Raw genomic sequence first — 23,821 nt, 5'->3', positions numbered from 1 at the left:
GATGCAACAAACATCTCAGTAGAGACAGACAGACACTTCAGCTTATTAACCAACAAACAGCCAGACAGACACTTCAAATCAAAATGTATTAGTCACATAAGCTGAATAAATAGGTGTAAACCTTACAGTGAAAATCTTACTTACGAGGCCCTAACCAATAATGCAGTTTACATTTTTTAAATAATAATAATAAATAAATACGGATAAGAATAAGAAATAAAAGTAACAAATAATTCAGCAGTAAAATAACAATAGCGAGACTATATACAGTGGCGTACTGGTGCAGAGTGAATGTGTGGGGGCACCGGTTAGTTGAGGTAATATGTACATGTGGGTAGAGTTATTAAAGTGACTATGCATAGATGATAACAACAGAGAGTAGCAGCGGTGTAGAAGAGGGAGGACAATGCAAAGAGTCTGGGTAGCCATTTGATTAGGTGTTCAGGAGTCTTATGGATTGGGGGTAGAAGCTGTTTAGAAGCCTCTTGGACCTAGACTTGGCGCTCTGGTACCGCTTGCCGTGTGGTAGCAGTGTGGTAGCAGTCAATTACTATGGTGGCTGGAGTCTTTGGCAATTTTTACAGCCTTCCTCTGACACCGCCTGGTATAGAGGTCCTGGATGGCAGGGAGCTTGGCCCCAGTGATGTACTGGGCCGTTCGAACTACCCACTGTAGTGCCTTGCTGTCGGAGGCTTGGCAGTTGCCATACCAGGCAGTGATGCAACCAGTCATGCTCTCGATGTTGCAGCTGTAGACACTTTTGAGGATCTGAGGACCCATGCCAGATCTTTTCAGTCTCCTGAGTGGGACTAGGTTTTGTCATGCCCTCTTCACGACTGTCTTGGTGTGCTTGGACCATGTTAGTTTGTTGATGATGTGGACACCAAGGAACTTGAAGCTATCAACCTGCTCCACTGCAGCCTACCACTGTTGTGTCATCGGCAAACTTAATGATGGTGTTGGTGTAGTGCCTGGCCGTGCAGTCATGAGTGAACAGGGAGTACAGGAGGGGAGTGAGCACGCACCCCTGAAGGGCCCCTGTGTTGAGGATCAGTGTGGCGGACATGTTGTTACCTACCCTTACCACCTGGGGTTGGCCCATCAGGAAGTTCAGGATCCAGATGCAGAGGGAGGTGTGTAGTCCCAGGGTCCTTATCTTATTGATGAGCTTTGAGGGCACTATGGTGTTGAATGCTGAGCTGTAGTCAATGAATAGCATTCTCACATAGGTGTTCCTTTTGTCCTGGTGGGAAAGGGCAGTGTGGAGTGCAATAGAGATTGCATCATCTGTGGATCTGTTGGGGCCGTTTGCAAATTGGAGTGTGTCTAGGATTTCTGGGATAATGGTGTTGATGTGAGCCATGACCAGCCTTTCAAAGCAGTTCATGGCTACAGATGTGAGTGCTATGGGTCGGTAGTCATATAGGCAGGTTACCTTAGTGTTCTTGGGCACAGGGATATGGTGGTCTGCTTAAAACATGTTGGTATTACAGACTCGGACAAGGAGAGGTTGAAAATATCAGTGAAGACACTTGCCAGTTGGTCAGAGCATGCTCGCGGTACACATCCTGGTAATCCGTCTGGCCCAGCGACCTTGTGAATGTTGACCTGTTTAAAGGTCTTACTCCGATCGGCTGCGGAGAGTGTGATCACACAGTCTTCCGGAACAGCTGGTGCTCTCATGCATGTTCCAGTGCCATTTGCCTCGAAGCGAGCATTGAAGTAGTTTAGCTCATCAGGTAGGATCGTGTCACTGGGCAGCTCTCGGCTGTGCTTCCCTTTGTAGTCTGTAATGGTTTGCAAGCCCTGCCACACCCGACGTGCGTCAGAGCCGATGTAGTACGATTGGATCTTAGTCCTGTATTGACGCTTTGTACGGTATGTACGTACAGTCACTGTGGGGCCGACGTCATCGATGCACTTATTGATGAATCTGATGTGGTGTACTCCTCAATGCCATCGGAGGAATCCCAGGACATATTCCAGTCTGTGCTAGCAAAACAGTCCTGTAGCTTAGCATCTGCTTCATCTGACCACGTTTTTATTGATCTAGTCACTGGTGCTTCCTGCTTTAAATTTTTGCTTGTAAGCAGGAATCTGGAGAATAGAATTTTGGTCAGATTTGCCAAATGGAGGGCGAGGGAGAGCTCTGTGTGTGGAGTAAAGGTGGTCCAGAGTTTTTTTCCCCTCTGGTTGCACATTTAACAGAAATTTGGTAAAACGGATTTAAGTGTCCCTGCATTAAAGTCCCCGGCTACTAGGAGCACCACTTCTGGTTGAACGTTTTCTTGTCGCTTATGGCAGAATACAGCTCATCCAATGCTGTCTTAATGCCAGCCTCTGACTGTGGTGGTATGGAAACAGCTACGAAAAATACAGATGAAAACTCTCTAGGTAGATAGTGTGGTCTACAGCTTATCATGAGATACTCTACCTCAGGCGAGCAATCGCTTGAGACTTCCTTAGATATCTTGCACCAGCTGTTATTTACAAAAATACATAGCCCGCCGCCCCATGTCTTACCAGACGTCGCTGTTCTATCCTGCAGGTCCAGAGTATAACCAATCACCTGTATGTTTATGGTATCTTCATTCAGCCACAACTCTGTGAAGCATAATATATTACAGTTTTGAATGTCCCGTTGGTAGTTTAATCTTACGCGTCGGTCATCTATTTTATTCTCCAAAGATTGCACGGGCCTGTTCCCGAGAAAGCAGTATGTCGTTCGCATCAGGCTCGTCAGACTCGCTAATGGATAAAAAGGATTCTGCCAGTCCATGGTGAGTAGTCCTGACGTCCAGAAGTTATTTTCGGTCATAAGAGATGGTACTGGCAAAATTATGTACAATATAAGTTACAAAAAATGCAAATAAACAAACTAAAAAACACAATCGGTTGGGAACATGTAAAACGTCTGCCTTCTTCTCAGGTGCCATTATTACTTTTTAACCAACAAACAGCCAGACAGACACTTCAGTTTATTAACCAACAAACAGCCAGACAGACACTTCAGTTTATTAACTAACAAACAGCCAGACAGACACTTCAGCTTATTAACCAACAAACAGCCAGACAGACACTTCAGCTTATTAACCAACAAACAGCCAGACAGACACTTCAGTTTTTTAACCAACAAACTGTCAGTCAGTGATTACAAGTCATAAACCAGACGAATATATCACTGAGCGTGTGTATCGACTGTTGTTAAAAAGGTCTCCTGGACAACTGCACTACACTAATTTAAGCCAGAAAACTCAGTAGGATATGAGCACTTCTTCTTGGGCATTTCATGTGTACGGCAAGTGTTACGCATTTCATGTGTATTGCAAGTGTTACGCATTTCATGTGTATTGCAAGTGTTATCCATTTCATGTGTATTGCATGTGTTATCCATTTCATGTGTATTGCAAGTGTTATGCATTTCATGTGTATTGCAAGTGTTACGCATTTCATGTGTATTGCAAGTGTTATCCATTTCATGTGTATTGCAAGTGTTATGCATTTCATGTGTATTGCAAGTGTTATGCATTTCATGTGTATTGCAAGTGTTACGCATTTCATGTGTATTGCATGTGTTATCCATTTCATGTGTATTGCAAGTGTTATGCATTTCATGTGTATTGCAAGTGTTATGCATTTCATGTGTATTGCAAGTGTTACGCATTTCATGTGTATTGCAAGTGTTATCCATTTCATGTGTATTGCAAGTGTTACGCATTTCATGTGTATTGCAAGTGTTATCCATTTCATGTGTATTGCAAGTGTTATGCATTTCATGTGTATTGCAAGTGTTATGCATTTCATGTGTATTGCAAGTGTTACGCATTTCATGTGTATTGCATGTGTTATCCATTTCATGTGTATTGCATGTGTTACGCATTTCATGTGTATTGCAAGTGTTATCCATTTCATGGGTATTGCAAGTGTTATGCATTTCATGTGTATTGCATGTGTTATCCATTTCATGTGTATTGCATGTGTTACGCATTTCATGTGTATTGCAAGTGTTATCCATTTCATGGGTATTGCAAGTGTTATGCATTTCATGTGTATTGCAAGTGTTATGCATTTCATGTGTATTGCAAGTGTTACGCATTTCATGTGTATTGCATGTGTTATCCATTTCATGTGTATTGCAAGTGTTATGCATTTCATGTGTATTGCAAGTGTTATCCATTTCATGTGTATTGCAAGTGTTATGCATTTCATGTGTACTGCATGTGTTATCCATTTCATGTGTATTGCAAGTGTTACGCATTTCATGTGTATTGCAAGTGTTACGCATTTCATGTGTACTGCAAGTGTTATCCATTTCATGTGTATTGCAAGTGTTATGCATTTCATGTGTACTGCATGTTTTATCCATTTCATGTGTACTGCAAGTGTTATCCATTTCATGTGTACTGCATGTGTTATCCATTTCATGGGTATTGCATGTTTTATCCATTTCATGGGTATTGCATGTGTTATCCATTTCATGGGTATTGCATGTTTTATCCATTTCATGGGTATTGCATGTGTTATCCATTTCATGGGTATTGCATGTGTTATCCATTTCATGGGTATTGCATGTGTTATCCATTTCATGGGTATTGCATGTTTTATCCATTTCATGGGTATTGCATGTGTTATCCATTTCATGGGTATTGCATGTGTTATCCATTTCATGGGTATTGCATGTGTTATCCATTTCATGGGTATTGCATGTGTTATCCATTTCATGGGTATTGCATGTGTTATCCATTTCATGGGTATTGCATGTGTTATCCATTTCATGGGTATTGCATGTGTTATCCATTTCATGGGTATTGCATGTGTTATCCATTTAATGGGTATTGCATGTGTTATCCATTTCATGGGTATTGCATGTGTTATCCATTTCATGGGTATTGCATGTGTTATCCATTTCATGGGTATTGCATGTGTTATCCATTTCATGGGTATTGCATGTGTTATCCATTTCATGGGTATTGCATGTGTTATCCATTTCATGGGTATTGCATGTGTTATCCATTTCATGGGTATTGCATGTGTTATCCATTTCATGGGTATTGCATGTTTTATCCATTTCATGGGTATTGCATGTGTTATCCATTTCATGGGTATTGCATGTGTTATCCATTTCATGGGTATTGCATGTGTTATCCATTTCATGGGTATTGCATGTGTTATCCATTTCATGGGTATTGCATGTGTTATCCATTTCATGGGTATTGCATGTGTTATCCATTTCATGGGTATTGCATGTGTTATCCATTTCATGGGTATTGCATGTGTTATCCATTTCATGGGTATTGCATGTTTTATCCATTTCATGGGTATTGCATGTGTTATCCATTTCATGGGTATTGCATGTTTTATCCATTTCATGGGTATTGCATGTGTTATCCATTTCATGGGTATTGCATGTGTTATCCATTTCATGGGTATTGCATGTGTTATCCATTTCATGGGTATTGCATGTGTTATCCATTTCATGGGTATTGCATGTTTTATCCATTTCATGGGTATTGCATGTGTTATCCATTTCATGGGTATTGCATGTTTTATCCATTTCATGGGTATTGCATGTGTTATCCATTTCATGTGTACTGCAAGTGTTATCCATTTAATGGGTATTGCATGTGTTATCCATTTCATGTGTGTTGCAAGTGTTATCCTTTTCATGTGTATCAACTCCTCAGCCATTCCAGACTAAACCCAAACACACATCACAGTGGGCTAGCAGCAATGGTGGGAGAGATCCAAGAACACAATAGCATAGCAGTTGAATGGAATCAATGCTGAGTGTTTGAAGCCCAGACAGGTCACGACTCTAATCCGCTATAGTTAATGGATGTTGCTGTCTGCTGCCCAGTGTTCAGAACCCACCACCAGAGAGAACAGACAGGTCAGGATGTTGCTGTCTGCTGCCCAGTGTTCAGAACCCACCACCAGAGAGAACACACAGGTCAGGATGTTGCTGTCTGCTGCCCAGTGTTCAGAACCCACCACCAGAGAGAACAGACAGGTCAGGATGTTGCTGTCTGCTGCCCAGTGTTCAGAACCCACCACCAGAGAGAACACACAGGTCAGGATGTTGCTGTCTGCTGCCCAGTGTTCAGAACCCACCACCAGAGAGAACAGACAGGTCAGGATGTTGCTGTCTGCTGCCCAGTGTTCAGAACCCACCACCAGAGAGAACAGACAGGTCAGGATGTTGCTGTCTGCTGCCCAGTGTTCAGAACCCACCACCAGAGAGAACACACAGGTCAGGATGTTGCTGTCTGCTGCCCAGTGTTCAGAACCCACCACCAGAGAGAACAGACAGATCAGGATGTTGCTGTCTGCTGCCCAGTGTTCAGAACCCACCACCAGAGAGAACAGACAGGTCAGGATGTTGCTGTCTGCTGCCCAGTGTTCAGAACCCACCACCAGAGAGAACACACAGGTCAGGATGTTGCTGTCTGCTGCCCAGTGTTCAGAACCCACCACCAGAGAGAACAGACAGGTCAGGATGTTGCTGTCTGCTGCCCAGTGTTCAGAACCCACCACCAGAGAGAACAGGCTGCTCTTGTGATCCTCTGGACCAAAGGCAGTGTGACATTTCCACACCAGCCGGAGGAATTGTGGCACCATGGTTGCCTTCCGAATGACACCCTATTCCCTTTATAGCGCACTACTTTTTACCAGGGCCCATAGGGAATAGGGTGGCATTTGGGATGCAGACCATGATACCGCAGGCTCTGTAAAGGGGTATAGCCTTAGGCACCCTCTGGCAGCTCCTGCCCTCCTGCCTGCCTCTCCAATCCATTTCACAGGTTGGGTTCAGAGCAGCTGGGACCCCCTGGGTGAAACCTCCACGCAGGCAGAGAGAGCGGAGTGAGGAGAAGAGATTAAATCAGAAACGCATTGATTTCCTAAAAAGGTCAGCACTGCTTTCAGAGCATTGTCATTCTATCTGGAACAGTGACGTTGAATAAGCCAATAAAACAGTTCTACTGCCTGCCAGCTCCCTACCAGCTCCCAGCTCCCTGAGGCCAATCAAGGCAGAGCAGGAGGGCTGGTGGTAGGGCTGAGGAGGAGAAGGGGGAGGATGCTGCTGTGGAGGGCTGGGGATAGCAGGGGAGGTCTGGGGAGGGAAAGAGAGGGAAGGGGGAGCACGGGGGAAAGCAAATGAGAACTAGGTGAGAGCTGGGGAATACTTGGTGTGCAGGGGAGGGCTGGGTAAGACTGGTGAGAGCTGGGGAGGAAAGGAGAAAGGGAGGCCCTCCATGAGGGGATCAAGGTGCATCCAGCCAGGCCGAAGACCTGCTCTGGTTGTGCCTGCTGCTGAAGCCTGCTGGTCCCTGCTGGGTGCTGGGAGGTGGAGAGGCTTTGATATGCATCCCTAATGGCACCCTATTGCCTGTACAGTGCACTACGAACCCTGTTCGAAAGTATTGCACTATAAAGGGAATAGGGTGCCATTTGGGATGAAGCCTGAGCCTCAGATGCCCATATTGTAACTTGGCACTGGCAGGCGGTGTAAAGGAGTGGCACTGGGTTGGATTAATTAAAGAGTGGGAAGAAGGCTGGGGTGCTCGGGACCATGCCCAATCTGGTGTTGTGGCTATGGATGCCCACATCTGACTTCGAGGCAGATTAAAAGGCAGAGAAAGACTATTTATTTCTATTTTGCAAAAGACATGAACAGGTGCGTAAGCTACACTCCAGAGGTGGTACATCTTTGCACTGGCACACATGCATGCAGCATGCTGATGCAGTTGGACTCATTGTGCAGAGGTAAAATAAAACGCATGAAAGTAGCAATGCAGCAGAGTTAGCACACAGCGGAGTATCAAATTAAATGTAATGAGGATCTCTTATTCCCATGTTACCTCCCAAAACACACCACAGCAGCAACTGCATCTGCATCACTATCAGCATCTAACTGGCATACATTAACCAAACAAATTATGATTATATTGCATTAACAAGGCAATTTATAATTATGATTATATTGCATTAACAAGGCAAATTATAATTATGATTATATTGCAATAACAAGGCAAATTGTAAATCATAAATTGAATGACTGTGCATGTATACACAGTCACAGTGTTCACAACCAAACTGTGAAATAAGGACTTGCATAACAAAGAGAGAACGAGAGCCATTTCTGTGTTATTCATCAAGTTATTCTTAAAACAACAACGCTCCTCTCTACGACAACAGTCATCAAGATAACAGCAAGCACAATGAAACTCCCAGAATTCCTTTTGATTCGCACAGATGAAAGTGTTAGTAAATTAGGCTGAATGTTCTACAGACACGAAAGAGGAAAGGAGAGAGGGAAGAAAAGTGGATTAAACAGACAAAGGGGGCTGTAAGCAGTGTGGAGTTGAGAGAGAGACAGAGAGAGAGACAGAGAGAGACAGAGAGAGACAGAGAGAGAGAGAGACAGAGACAGAGACAGAGACAGAGAGAGACAGAGACAGAGAGAGACAGAGAGAGACAGAGAGAGACAGAGACAGAGAGAGACAGAGACAGAGAGAGACAGAGGCAGAGATAGAGACAGAGGCAGAGATAGAGACAGAGGCAGAGATAGAAAGAGAGGGCGAGAGGGCGAGAGGGCGAGCGAGAGGGCGAGAGAGAGAGAGAGGGCGAGAGGGCGAGCGAGAGAGAGAGAGGGCGAGAGGGCGAGAGAGAGCGAGAGAGAGAGAGAGAGAGAGAGAGAGAGAGACGGAGAAAGAGATTGGCTCGCTATGAGATGTAATTTTCAGGCCCCGTTCCCTCCGATCCGACCCAAACTCTCCTGGCTCCTGTCACTAACAACAGAAAGCCTGCTCTTCCAGCAGTAGGAAGCAGCACCCCCGGTTAAGATAACAGGGCTTTTAAAAAGCCCAGTCTAGAGAAATAAATCATTCTGTATGGTGTACAAACACACAGCAGCATATACAGTGCCTTCAGAAAGTATTCATACCCCTTGACTTATTCCACATTTTGTTGTGTTACTGCCTGAATTGAATTGAACATTTTCTCAAATTTATTTTAAATTAAATACAGAAACATCTCATTTATATAAGTATTCACACCCCTGATTCAATGCATTTGGAAGCGATTACCGCTGTGAGTCTTTCTGGGTAAGTCTCTAAGAGCTTTCCACACCTGAATTGTGCAACATTTCAATTATACTTTTCAAAAATATTCTTGTTGATCATTGCTAGACAACCATTTTCAGATCTTGACATAGATTTTCAAGCAGAAGTCAAAACTAACTTGGTTACTCAGAAAACTTCACTGTCTTCTTGGTAAGCAACTCCAGTGTAGATTTGGCCTTGTGTTTTAGGTTATTGTCCTGCTGAAAGGTGTTTTCCTCTACCAGTGTCTGGTGGAAAGCAGACTGAACCAGGTGTTCCTCTAGGATTTTGACCTGTTCTTAACTCCATTCCGTTTATTTTTTATTCTGAAAAACTTCCCTGTCTTTAACTATTACAAGCATACCTATAAAATGATGCAGCCACCACTATCCTTGAAAAAGGGTGGTACTCAGTAATGTGTTGTATTGGACTTGCCCCAAACATAACACATTGAATTCAGGACAAAACGTTAATTGCTGTCATATTGTTTTTAGTCTTTTTTAGTGCCTTGTTACAAAGAGGATGCATGTTTTGGAATATTTGTTTTCTGGCAAGGCTTCCTTCTTTTCAGTCTGTCAATTAGGTTAGTATTGTGACCTAACTAAGTTGCTAATCTTTCCTCAATTTTCTCCTATCACAGCCATTAAATTCTGTAACTGTTTTAAAGTCACCATTGGCCTCATGGTGACATCCCTGAGCGGTTTCCTTCCTCTCTGGCAACTGAGTTAGAAAGGACACCTGTATCTTTGTATTGACTGGTTATATTGAAACAAAAGGATATTCAATGTGTTTATTTCTTTTTTGTTTTCATCTACCAATAGGTGTCCTTCTTTGCTAGGCTGAATCTGGACTTTGTGGTTGAATCTGTGTTTAAAATTCCCTACTCGACTGAGGTACCTTACAGATAATTGTATGTGTATCATGTATCATTGTATCATGTCAAACACTATTATTGCACACAGAGTAAGTCCATGCAACTTATTATGTGACTTGTAAACACATTTTTAGTCCTGAACTTATTTAAGCTTGCCATAACAAATGGGTTAAATACTTATTGACTCAAGACATTTCAGCTTTTCTTTTTTTATTAATTGGTAAACATTCTGAAAACATAATATCAGTTGGATTGTGTTGTGTGAAGGCCAGCGATAAAACAGCTCAATGTAATCCATTGTAAATTCAGGCTGTAACACAACAAAACGGGGAAAAACTCAAGAGTGTAAATACATTCTGAAGGCATTGTAGGAGAGGGTTAATGATACAACTAGGCTGAATCACGAGGATGAGAGTGGTAAACCGCACCCTAGTGGTGAATGTTGGACAATGCGTTTCACACCCAATCCCTTTCACTCTGTAGGAGAGAGAGAGAGAGAGAGAGAGAGAGAGAGAGAGAGAGAGAGAGAGAGAGAGAGAGAGAGAGAGAGAGAGAGAGAGAGAGAGAGAGAGAGAGAGAGAGAGAGAGAGAGAGAGAGAGAGAGAGAGAGAGAGAGAGAGAGAGAGAGAGAGAGAGAGAGAGAGAGAGAGAGAGAGAGAGAGAGAGAGAGAGAGAGAGAGAGAGAGAGAGAGAGAGAGAGAGAGAGAGAGAGAGAGAGAGAGAGAGAGAGAGAGAGAGAGAGAGAGAGAGAGAGAGAGAGAGAGAGAGAGAGAGAGAGAGAGAGAGAGAGAGAGAGAGAGAGAGAGAGAGAGAGAGAGAGAGAGAGAGAGAGAGAGAGAGAGAGAGAGAGAGGCTGATTTCCGAGATGACTGTGACAGGAAATGATCAGTGAGTGACAAGGTCAGAGACGAGCAGGTTAGGAAGATAGACAGACAACCACAGCTCATATCTGCCATTCCTGGCATCCCAGCCTAGCTATTAGGTAAGCCTGGAGTGATTATTAATGGGCTGTAGTTAATCATTTATTGAGTGCACAATGACTTGTGTTGACCGGCATCAGTGAACACTGACGTAAGCATCCAACTTCCCATTTACCATCATGTAACTGACTGTATTCCCCCACACGACATTCCAACACGAATGAGTGCGATTGGTTATTAACCGAACGCCCAAAGGAGCAAACAACAACACAGTTTGACCTTCGGGATTTCTCCCGTGGAGGTGTTGTGTATATTTCTGTGACCATTACCTGTGAGCTTCTTGGTGGGCTGCAGCCGGACACTGATGGTCTGGTGTGTGAGCAGTGGGGAGGAGGGCAGGGAGCGTGAAACGCCCTCCATGATGCGGATGTGCTGCATGCCCTCGGTCATAGAGAGAGGCGGAAGGGCATAGTCGCCCTCAAAGGCACAGTCACTGTCTATACTACCACCTGCAGGAGGAAGCAGAAAAGTCAGCGTCACAAGACAATAATATTAATGTTCCACGCATATACTAGCTATTTCATTTAACGTCTGGCATTACAACATTTACAGTATTGTGAGTGTAGATAGATAGATGTTTCAGAACAGTTATTAGCGTATTTGTTGTGCATTGTATTGCATTATGCATAACTTATAAGGCATTATACATGTCCTTCTAGTGGCATTGTAGATACTTAGCAAACCGGGAACATTCCCAGAACATTAGACAATTTTCTCATTAAGTTCTAGTTAAGGTTTTATCTAACATTAGGATGATAACATCCCAAAAACATTAAAAACAACGTTTTAAATACCTTTTTTGTGTTTTAAATGAACTATCCTTGGAATGTTCGCCTAACATTCCCCAAAAGTTTTTATTAGGTTTCCAGGTAATGTAATATGACAATGTATCAGTAATGCTTTCCCAGCAAACTAAATTGGTTCTGTGAACATTCCTAGAACATTTGTTAGGTTGCAGACAATGTTCTCATAACACAAAAACTGTCCAGTAGTGCTGATGATTATGCAATGCTTGAATAAAACATTTGCCTGATGTTACAAGAACATTCCCAGAACACGTCTGTTTTTTAAAAGGTTCCCAGAATGTTTCATTAAGTTGTGTGAACAGTCTGGTGGTAACATTGTGGGACAAAAGACATGTTCCCAAAACACAAAAACCATCCAGGTGTGCAGATGATAATACGTTTATTTTAGGATGCAAAAAACATTAACCTAATATTACAACAACATTACCAGAACAAATGCATTATGTTCTTTAATAGTTCCTCACACATTTCTTTAGGTTGTGGTAACATTGACCCGGAGGGTTAATGATCTGGCTGCATATCTGAAAATTGCAGGTTCAATCCCACATATTTTTTAACCATGTTTCTTTACTGTGTATCAGATATACTCTACTAAAAGAAAGGATGTCTTTATTTTGTCCAGATTTATAAATTCAGACTGAAATGCAGAATATAGACCAACTGTAAAAAAACGCACCCGATGTAATTCCGCCTTTGAGATGCTTGATATGGTCCCCCCCATATCTTATTTTTCATGATCTGAAAAGCAAAAGTGATCGTAGATCAGCACTTACAGTCCTGGATACCTTGTAAATATGAGCCCGGAAGTACGCAGAATACACAGAGGATGGGTGAAGTGATGGGGAATAACCCAGTTACCAGTATTTCCTTGGGTTAGTCATGTCTAAGAAGATAAAAAATGAAGCATGGAATTCCTGATTGACCATACTGCCATGGCTACACACTTAGAACAGATTTGTAAAAAACAACACGCTGTGTTATTTTTTAACACATCCGTGTGTCTAGCTAGGGATAGCGTGTTACTTTTAACACAATCAAAATGCTGTCACATTTAACACATGATTTGTGTAAATTACTCAAGACACCCTTTCAACACACATCCTATAGAATATCTTTTGGAACCTATCCTATCTATAGGATTTTACTACCCTCGCCTTCTGGATGATAGCAGGGTGAACAGGCAGTGGCTCGGGTGGTTGTTGTCCTTGATGATCTTTTTGTCCTTCGTGTGACATCAGGTGCTGTAGGTGTCCTGGAGGGCAGGTAGTATGCCCCCCGGTGATGCGTTGGGCAGACCGCACCACCCTCTGGAGATCCCTGTGGTGCGGGCGGTGCAGTTGCTGTACCAGGAGGTGATACAGCCCAACAGGATGCTCTCAATTGTGCATCTGTAAAAGTTTATGAGGGTTTTAGGTGCCAAGCCAAATTTCTTCAGCCTCCTGAGGTTGAAGAGGTGCTGTTGCGCCTTCTTCACCACAATGTTTGTGTGGGTGAACCATTTCAGATCGTCCGTGATGTGTACGCTGAGGAACATGAAGCTTTCCACCTTCTCCACTGTGGTCCCGTTGATGTGGATGGGGGTGTTCCCTCTGGTGTTTCCTGAAGTCCACGATCAGCTCCTTTGATTTGTTGACGTTGGATGAGAGGTTATTTTCCTGGCACCACACTCCCAAGCCCTCACCTCCTCCCTATAGGCTGTCTCGTCATTGTTGGTAATCAGGCCTACTACCGTTGTGTCGTCTGCAAACTTGCTGATTGAGTTGCAGGTGTGCGCGGCCACGCAGTCATGGGTGAACAGAGTACAGGAGGGGGCTGAGCACGCATTCTTGTGGGGCCCCAGTGTTGAGGATCAATGAAGTGGAGGGTTTGCTTCCTACCTTCCCACCTGGGGGTGGCCTGTCAGGAAGTCCAGGACCCAGTTGCACAGGGTGGGGTTCAGACCCAGGGCCTCAAGCTTAATGATGAGCTTGGAGGGTACTAAGGTGCTGAATGCTGAGCTATAGATAGGGCAGTATGCAGTGTGATGGCGATTACATTGTCTGTGGATCTATTGGGGCGGTAAGCAAATTGAAGTGGGTCTAGGGTGTCAGGTAAGGCAGAGGTGATATGATCCTTGACTGGTCTCTCAAAGCACTTCATGATGACAGAAGTGAGTGCTATGGGGCGACAGTCATTTAGTTCAGTTACCTTTGCTTTCTTGGGTACAAGAAGAATGGTGGACATCTTGAAGCATGTGTGGACAGCAGACTGGGATAGGGAGAGATTGAATATGTCCGTAAACACACGCATGCTCTGAGGACGCGACTGTGGATGCAGTTTGGGTTGGCAGGCTTAGTGAAAGTTAACACACTTAAATGTCTTACTCACGTCGGCCACGGAGAAGGAGAGCCCACAGTCCTTGGTAGCGGGCCGAGTCGGTGGCACTGTGTTATCCTCAAAGACGTCAGTGTTTCCGATCATATAACATTTTGTAATTAATGTTGTTGTATTTTACTCAAACTAATGACAACAAACTATAATTTAATGGGTTCTAATAAGATTCTGATTGGGGTGACACAATCCTACAAGACTCCTTTAGGATACATTTATTTTTAATCCGTCTGTCTGCATATTTCAAGACATGGCATAAGAAGGTGCAGTGAGATACCCAATGGGTTGGACGACACTTTTCTTGTCAATCATCTTGTAAAAGCATACTTCAAAACTGGAAATCAACCAGTCATCCATCATTAACACAATGGAAAGGTAAAATGCTTTATTATCTAAATGTTGAAAGTGTGTGGGCAACAGAGAGAAACAAATTGGTGCAGTTTGAGGCCATGTGGCACATGATACAAGTGTTGGAGATGGGGGTGTGAGCAGGTGGGTCTGGGCAGGGGCGACGTTGTGGATGTTTGTGTGCATCTGTATGTTGTTGTTTGTATGTGTGTTTTGTATTGTAAAAAATAAATAACATGAAAATAAAAAAACAATAGGATCCAATCAGATTTCTTTAGAATTCCAATAGGAAAGAAAGTAGGATATAGTAGGATATAGGATTCTGATAGAGGTAACAAAATCTTCTCCAGTCCAGCAGGATTCCAACAGGATTCCAACGGGATTTTGATAGAGGTGACAAAATCCTATATGATTGTGAGAATCTTGGATTCTATTGGAAAAATCGCTAATCCAACAGGATTTTTTTAAAGGGCAACACTTTATGTTAAAAGTAACACAACATGGATGTGTTAAAAAAAAGATAGATGTTTCTGACACATTTTGTGTTGTATTCCACTTAAATGCGAAGCTTCACAACATTTTCAGATTTGAAGAAAATGGCAGAAAATATGCAGCCGAAGTTCGACGAGAGCGGATACAAATGTAAATACAAAAAGTAAATATTCATCGCTTTAGCTAATTATAACAAATGTTAAGAAAATGTTGAGCAAGGTAATATAAAACTAATGACTTGTCAAGTAAGTTAAATTAAACGTTATGTTGGCTGACAATTTGTTAGCAACGCTAGCCTTACAAACCGCATAGCATATACATATGTATCTGTATGTTAGCTCGCTAGAGAACATCAGTTGGCTACTAATACATCAAACTTGCCCATATATTAACTATACTGAACATAAATATAAAAGTGTTGGTTCCATGTTTCATGAGCTGAAATAAAAGATCCCAGAAATTTCCCATGTGCACAAAAAGCATATTTCTCTCAGATTTTGTGCACAAATTTGTTTACCTCCCTGTTAGTATCCCTGTCAGTGACCATTTCTCATTTGCCAAGATAATCCATCCACCTGACAGGTGTGGCATATCAAGAAGCTGATTAAACATCATTATCATTACACAGGTGCACCTTGTGCTGGGGAAAATAAAAGGCCACTCTAAAATGCGCTGTTTTGTCACACAACACAATGCCACAGATGTCTCAACTTTTGAGGGAGCATGCAAATAGCATGCTACCTGCAGGAATGTCCACCAGAGCTGTTGTGAGAGAATTGAATGTTCATTCATCTATCATAAGCTGCCTCCAATGTCGTTTTAGAGAATTTGGCAGTACGTTCAACCGGCCCCACAACAGCAGAACACGTGTAACGAGCCCAGGACCTCCACATCCGGCTTCTTTAACTGTGGGATTGTTTGAGACCAGTCAAACGGACAGCTGTGTAAATTGAGGAGTATTTCTGTCTGTAATAAAGCCTTTTTGTGGGGAAAAACTTATTCTGATTGGCTGGGCCTGGCTCCCCAGTGGCTAGGCCTATGCCCTCCGAGGCCCACCCATGGCTGCGCCCCTGCCCAGTCAGGTGAAAACCATAGATTAGGGTCTAATTAATTTATTTAAATTGACTGGTTTCCTTATATGAACTGTAACTCAGTAAAACGTTTGACATTTTCGCCTGTTGTGTTTATATTGTTGTTCAGTGTGAATGCTAACTAACTACCCAACATGAGGCTTATATGCGGTTGGTAGCTAATGGTTTTAAACCTGACTTATGTCACGTTAACTTGCCACAGGTTTATCTAAAAAGGGTGTCTATTTACATCATAAGGACTGAAGTTCATTCACCTGGCGTGCTAGAAACTCATTCCGGTTCACAGGAAAGAGGCATGCGGCCTTGAAGGGGTTTGAGTAAGAAGCTGAATTGCTGGGAACATTACCTAACATTAACAATCACTAGACTGTTAAGTTACTGCAGCTTATATGATCTGGCTCAATTACATTCATGATGCAATACATACTTGGGAGCGAGTGATAACGTTACAGGTTGGCAGGAAATTTGGGGGGACAAAAAATACAAGTTTTGTGCTGGCATCAATTCACCTTTCAATTGGTTACTCATGCCTGGGTGTATTTTATCTGTATTTGCCAACTGATAGTTGGTAACTGTAATATATTACTGTGCTTTGCCTAGGGCATTTGTGCAAGTGTACTGTCAGAAGGGGAAGGACAAAGATAAAAGTATTTATTTTCTGTATACAGTAGACATCTAAAATGTCTCAATATCTTCACAATGTCCAGGTTGTATGGTGAGTATGGTGAGTCCAGCTAACTGGTTTCTTTTAGGATTTGAAGTGTCCCCAAACTGGGGTGAGTACAGAGGGAGGGGAGAGCACCTGATGGCCCAATTCACATAAGGCCCGCTATTACACCACTTGTTGTCATTGCCTCATCCAGCCAGGAGGTAGTGGTGTTTTCAGGAAAAGTTCAGGAACCGAGAGAGAGAGAGAGAGAGAGAGAGAGGGAGAAAAAGATAGAACTCCCAAGAGGAAGAGAGAGCCAGAGTGGGTCACACTACTCAGAGAGATGCAGGACATAGATCAAAAGAGAGAGGCCGGCCAGCACTCATGATGAAAAGAGAGAAAGATGCAATAAAAAGAGAGAAGAGAGACAAGGAAAACAGAGTTGAGGAGGACAGCAAGAGGGAGAAGATAGAGGAGGAGTACAAGAAGAAGGAGTAGAAGAGAGAGGAGGAGTACAGGAGGATGATGGATGAGGAGAATAGGCGTAGGGACAACGAGAATTCATGTGGAGGGAGATGAGAATAGACGGAGAGACGAGGATAATAGACAGAGGGAGGCTGGACTGTTGAGGGTTTGGAGGATTTTAATGACAAAAAGTAATGTTTTTATTTGCCAGTGCCTAGTTCCAATAAAGTTGCCAATATATCAGGCATTGATTGTTCCAGATCTGGTTCCAATGCCAAATGTTTTCTTTCAAACTATTTGAGCACTTGATCGAGCCTGCCTATAAATGCCAGTGCTAATATAAAAATACATGTGTTTTGTTTAGTTTTTTATTTTATTCAATTATTTAAAAAAGTTACGTCAAGTAAAGGCCACACAGCTTTTATTATAGAACATTGTATTAACAACAAAAACATACGTTTTATGCCATGAAGCTCTTAAAAGAGCTCCACCACACACAAACAGCAGAATAGAAAATCTTTCAAATATGAAAACTGGTAATATTATAAAAAACAGAACAGTAAGTTATGTCAAATGTAAACACGGGTGATATTGAATGATTTAAGAATCAACAATTAAGTTTCAAAAAACAAGTTGTGCGGCGGTGAGGATCACATGGGTTGTTTTCTACTGGTGGGGAATTGCAGCAGTTGTGGTGACCTGGGATGGGGCTAGCAGGTGCTGCAACATTGCCCACTCCTGATGATCAAATCAAATGAAATTGCATTTGTCACATGAGCCGAACACAACAGGTGTAGACCTTAAAGTGAAATACTTACTTACAAGCCATTAACCAACAATGCAATTTGAAGAAAAATTTGTGTTAAGTATTTACAAAAATAAACTGAAGTAAGAATTTTTTAAAAAAGAATAATGAAAGAGAAACAACAAAAAAAACAGTAACGAGGCAAACTGGTACAGAGTCGATGTGCCGGGGCACAGGTTTTTTGTTCGTTTTAAAAAATTGTTTTAAAAATTATTTTGGACATAATGTTGCCGCTACCATCTCTTGTGACCGAAAATAACTTTTGGACATCAGGACTGCGATTACTCACCACGGACTGGCAGAATCCTTTTCTAAATGTAATGAGTCTGACGAGTACAACGCAAACAATATACTGCTTTCTCGAGAACAGGCCAAGATCCCTGTGATTTGCATGAGGAGGAGGCTGAGAAAAAGGGGCCAGACGGCGGGCTGCCTTCTGAGAATTCATAGGCAATCAAATAAACCCCCACTTCCTTCCATTCTGGTAGCAAACGTGCAATCTTTGGAGAATAAAATCAATGACCTACACGCAAGATTAAACTACCAACACGACATTCAAAACTATAATATCTTATGCTCCATGGAGTCGTGGCTGAACGAAGACACTATAAACATACAGCTGGCTGGTAATGCTCTGAACCGGCAGGATAGAACAGCGACGTCTGGTAAGACATGGGGCAGGAGCCTATGTATTTTTGTAAATAACAGCTGGTGCACGATATCTATGGAAGTTTCAAGCCATTGCCCGCCTGAGGTAGAGTATCTCATGATAAGCTGTAGACCACACGATCTACCGAGAAAGTTTTCATCTGTATTTTTCATAGCTGTTTACATAACACCACAGTTGGAGGCTGGCACTAAGACAGCATTGAATAAGCTGTATTCCGCCATAAGAAAATGCTCACCCAGAGGCGGCGCTCCAAGTAGCCAGGGACGTTTATGCAGGTAAAATTTCTATCAGCATGTTAAATGTGCAACCAGAGGGGAAAAAAACTGTGGACCGCCTTCACTCCATACACAGAGAAGCATACAAAGCTCTACCTTGCCCTCAATTTGGCAAATTTGATCGTAACTCCACCATCCTGATTCCTATTACAAGCAAAAATTCAAGCAGGAAGCACCAGTGACTAGATCAATAAAAATGTGGTCAGATGAAGCAGATGCTAAACTACAGGACTGTTTTGCTAGCACATATGTTCCGGGATTCCTACGATGGCATTGAGGAATACACCATCGGTCATTGGCTTCATCAATAAGTGCATCGATGACGTCATCCCCACAGTGACCGCATGTACAGTTGAAGTCAGAAGTTTACATACACTTAGGTTGGAGTCATTAAAACTCGTTTTTCAACCACTCCACAAATTTCTTGTTAACAAACTATAGTTTTGGCAAGTCGGTTAGGACATTACTTTGTGCATGACACAAGTACATTTTCCAACAATTGTTTACAGACAGATTATTTCACTTATAATACACTGTATCACAATTCCAGTGGGTCAGAAGTTTACCATACACTAAGTTGACTATGCCTTTAAACAGCTTGGAAAATACCAGAAAATGATGTCATTGGCTTTAGAAGCTTGTGATAGAATAATTGACATCATTTGAGTCAATTGGAGGTGTATCTGTGGATGTATTTCGAGGCCTACCTTTAAACTCCATGCCTCTTTGCTTGACATCATGGGTAAATCAAAAGAAATTAGCCAAGACCGCAGAATTATTTTTGTAGACCTCCACAAGTCTGGTTCATCATTGGGAGCAATTTTCAAACGCCTGAAGGTACCATGTTCATCTGTAAAAACAATAGTACGCAAGTATAAACCCCATGAGACCACGCAGCCGTTATACCGCTCAGGAAGGAGACGCGTTCTGTCTCCTAGAGATGAACGTACTTTGGTACGAAAAGTGCAAATCAATCCCAGAACAGCAGCAAAGGACCTTGTGAAGATGCTGCAGGAAACAGGTACAAAAGTATCTATATCCACAGTAAAAACGAGTCCTATATCGACATTACCTGAAAGGCCGCTCATCAAGAAAGAAGCCACTGCTCCAAAACCGCCATAAAAAAGCCAGACTACGGTTTGCAACTGCACATGGGGACAAAGATCGTACTTTTTGTAAAAGTCCAGTGGTCTGATGAAACAAAAATAGAACTGCTTGGCCATAATGACCATCATTATGTTTGGAGGAAAAAGGGCGAGCCTTGCAAGCCAAAGAACACCATCCCAACTGTGAAGCACGGGGGTGGCAGCGTCATGTTGTGGGGGTGCTTTGCTGCAGGAGGGACTAGTGCACTTTACAAAATAGATGGCGTCATAAGGAAGGAAAAGTATGTGGATATATTGAAGCAACATCTCAAGACATCAGTCAGGAAGTTAAAGCTTGGTCGCAATGGGTCTTCCAAATGGACAATGACCCCAAGCATACTTCCAAAGTTGTGGCAAAATGGCTTAAGGACAACTAAGTCAAGGCATTAGAATGGCCAACACAAAGCCCGGACCACAATCCCACAGAAAATGTGTGGGCAGAACTGAAAAAGCATATGTGAGCAGGGAGGCCTACAAACCTGACTCAGTTACACCCGCTCTGTCAGGAGGAATGGGCCACAAATCATCCAACTTATTGTGGGAAGCTTGTGGAAGGCTACCCGAAAAGTTTGACCCAAGATAAAAACAATTTAAAGGCAATGCTACCAAATACTAATTAAGTGTATGTAAACGTCTGACCCACTGGGAATGTGATGAAAAAAATCAAAGCTGAAATAAATTATTTCTCTCTACTATTATTCTGACATTTAACATTCTTAAAATAAAGTGGTGATCCTAACTGAGACAGGGAATATTTACTATGATTAAAAGGAATTGTGAAAAACTGAGATTAAATGTATTTGGCTAAGGTGTATGTAAACTTCCGACTTCAACTATACATACCCCAACCAGAAGCCATGGATACAGGCAACATCCACACTGAGCTAAAGGCTAGAGCTGCCTCTTTCAAAGCGCGGGACTCTAACCCGGGCGCCTATAAGAAATCCCTATTTGCCCTCCGACGAACCATCAAACCGGCAAAGCGTCAGTACAGGACTAAGATCGAATCGTACTACACCGGCTCTGACGCTCGTCGGATGTGGCAGGGCTTGTAAACCATTACAGACTACAGAGGGAAGCACAGCCGAGAGCTGCCCAGTGACACAAGCCTATCTGATGAGCTAAACTACTTATATGCTCACTTCGAGGCAAATAACACTGAAACATGCATGAGACCACCAGCTGTTCCGGAAGACTGTGTGATCATGCTCTCCGCAGTCGAACATTCACAAGGACGCAAGGCCAGACGGATTTAAAGGACGTGTACTGCGAGCATGCGCTGACCAACTGTCAAGTGTCTTCTCTTCACTGACATTTTCAACCTGTCACTGTCTGAGTCTGTAATGCCAACATATTTTAAGCAGACCACCATAGTGCCTGTACCCAAGAACACTAAAGTAACCTGCCTAAATGACTACCGACCCGTAGCACTCACATCTGTAGCCTTAAAGTGCTTTGAAAGGCTGGTCATGGCTCACATCAACACCATTATCCCAGAAATCCTAGACACACTCCAATTTGCAAACCGCCCCAACAGATCCACAGATGATGCAATCTCTATTGCACTCTACACTGCCCTTTCCCATGCAGGGATTGGCGATATGGCCTAAAAGTATAAATAAAACAGCAAACGAACAGTCCTGTATGGTGCTGAAAAAACACTGAACAGAAAAGAATCCCCCACACCACACAGGTGGGAAAAGGCTACCTAAGTATGATTCTCAATCAGAGACAATTAACGACACCTGCCTCTGATTGAGAACCGTACCAGGCCAAACACAAAATCCCCACATTGAAAAAGGAACATAGACAACCCGCACAACTCACACCCTGACCATACTAAAACAAAGACTTAACAAAATAACTAAGGTCAGAACGTGACAGTACCCCCCCCACCCAAAGGTGCGGACCCCGGCCGCAAAACCTGAACCGATAGGGGTGGGTCTGGGTGGGTGTCTGTCCGTGGTGGCGGCTCTGGCGCGGGACATGGACCCCACTCCACCATAGTCTTTATCCGCCTCTGAAACCCGCCTCGGTGGCGCCTTTCGAGCGGCAATCCTCGCCGCCGACCTCGGACTGGGGACCCTAGCAACGGGTCCCGAATGGACTGGAGATTCCGGCAGCACCGGACAGGCGGGAGACTCCGGCAGCTCCGGAGTGAAGGGCGATTCCGGCAGCTCCGGAGTGAAGGGCGATTCCGGCAGCGCCGGAGTGATGGGCGATTCCGGCAGCTCCGGAGTGAAGGGCGATTCCGGCAGCACCGGAGTAACGGGCGACTCCGGCAGCTCAGGACAGAAGGGCGACTCCGGCAGCTCAGGACAGACGGGCGACTCCGGCAGCTCAGGGCAGACGGGCGACTCCGGCAGCTCAGGGCAGACGGGCGACTCCGGCAGCTCAGGGCAGACGGGCGACTCCGGCAGCTCAGGACAGACGGGCGACTCCGGCAGCTCAGGACAGACGGGCGACTCCGGCAGCTCAGGACAGACGGGCGACTCCGGCAGCTCAGGACAGACGGGCGACTCCGGCAGCTCAGGACAGACGGGCGACTCCGGCAGCTCCGGACAGGACGGGCGACTCCGGCAGCTCAGGACAGACGGGCGACTCCGGCAGCTCAGGACAGACGGGCGACTCCGGCAGCTCAGGACAGACGGGCGACTCCGGCAGCTCAGGACAGACGGGCGACTCCGGCAGCTCAGGACAGACGGGCGACTCCGGCAGCTCAGGACAGACGGGCGACTCCGGCAGCTCAGGACAGACGGGCGACTCCGGCAGCTCAGGACAGACGGGCGACTCCGGCAGCTCAGGACAGACGGGCGACTCCGGCAGCTCAGGACAGACGGGCGACTCCGGCAGCTCAGGACAGACGGGCGACTCCGGCAGCTCAGGACAGACGGGCGACTCCGGCAGCTCAGGACAGACGGGCGACTCCGGCAGCTCAGGACAGACGGGCGACTCCGGCAGCTCAGGACAGACGGGCGACTCCGGCAGCTCAGGACAGACGGGCGACTCCGGCAGCTCAGGACAGACGGGCGACTCCGGCAGCTCAGGACAGACGGGCGACTCCGGCAGCTCAGGACAGACGGGGGACTCCGGCAGCTCAGGACAGACGGGGGACTCCGGCAGCTCAGGACAGACGGGGGACTCCGGCAGCTCAGGACAGACGGGAGACTCCGGCAGCTCAGGACAGACGGGAGACTCCGGCAGCTCAGGACAGACGGGAGACTCCGGCAGCTCAGGACAGACGGGAGACTCCGGCAGCTCAGGACAGACGGGAGACTCCGGCAGCTCAGGACAGACGGGAGACTCCGGCAGCTCAGGACAGACGGGAGACTCTGGCAGCGCTGGACAGGCGGTAGCACCTGTAGGGAGGAGACAGAGAGACAGTCTGGTGCGGAGGCCTGGTGCGTGGAGGAGGCACCGGATAGACCGGGCCGTGGAGGAGCACTGGAGGTCTCGAGCACTGAGCCTGCACAACCCTACCTGGCTGGATACTCCCCGTAGCCAGGCCAGTGCGGCGAGGTGGGATAGACCGCACTGGGCTGTGCTGGCAAACCGGGGACACCATGCGTAGGGCTGGTGCCATGTACCCCGGCCCGAGGAGATGCACTGGAGACCAGATGCGCTGAGCGCGTTCATGGCACCTGGCTCGATGCCCACTCTGGCCCGGCCGATACGAGGCACTGCAACGCACCGGGCTATGCCTGCGCACCGGGGAAGGGTGCGCCTCAAGGCATAACACGGTGCCTGCCT

The 23,821-nt window shown here is 44.8% G+C and overlaps 1 protein-coding gene across 1 annotated transcript in view; it reads right to left on the bottom strand.

Annotated features, from left to right (window-relative positions):
- The window catches only part of tanc2b (tetratricopeptide repeat, ankyrin repeat and coiled-coil containing 2b), a 133,088-nt gene that overhangs the window by 83,065 nt on the left and 26,202 nt on the right, over positions 1 to 23,821 (bottom strand). Inside the window, 1 exon segment of the mRNA XM_052478001.1 lies at positions 11,225 to 11,404. Coding sequence (XP_052333961.1) covers positions 11,225 to 11,404 — 180 coding nt within the window.

Source organism: Oncorhynchus keta, chromosome 24, assembly GCF_023373465.1.
Source record: "Oncorhynchus keta strain PuntledgeMale-10-30-2019 chromosome 24, Oket_V2, whole genome shotgun sequence".
NCBI classification, from domain to species: domain Eukaryota; kingdom Metazoa; phylum Chordata; class Actinopteri; order Salmoniformes; family Salmonidae; genus Oncorhynchus; species Oncorhynchus keta.
The sequence above is the reverse complement of the archived record's forward strand: the minus strand, read 5'-3'. Positions and strand labels throughout refer to the sequence as shown.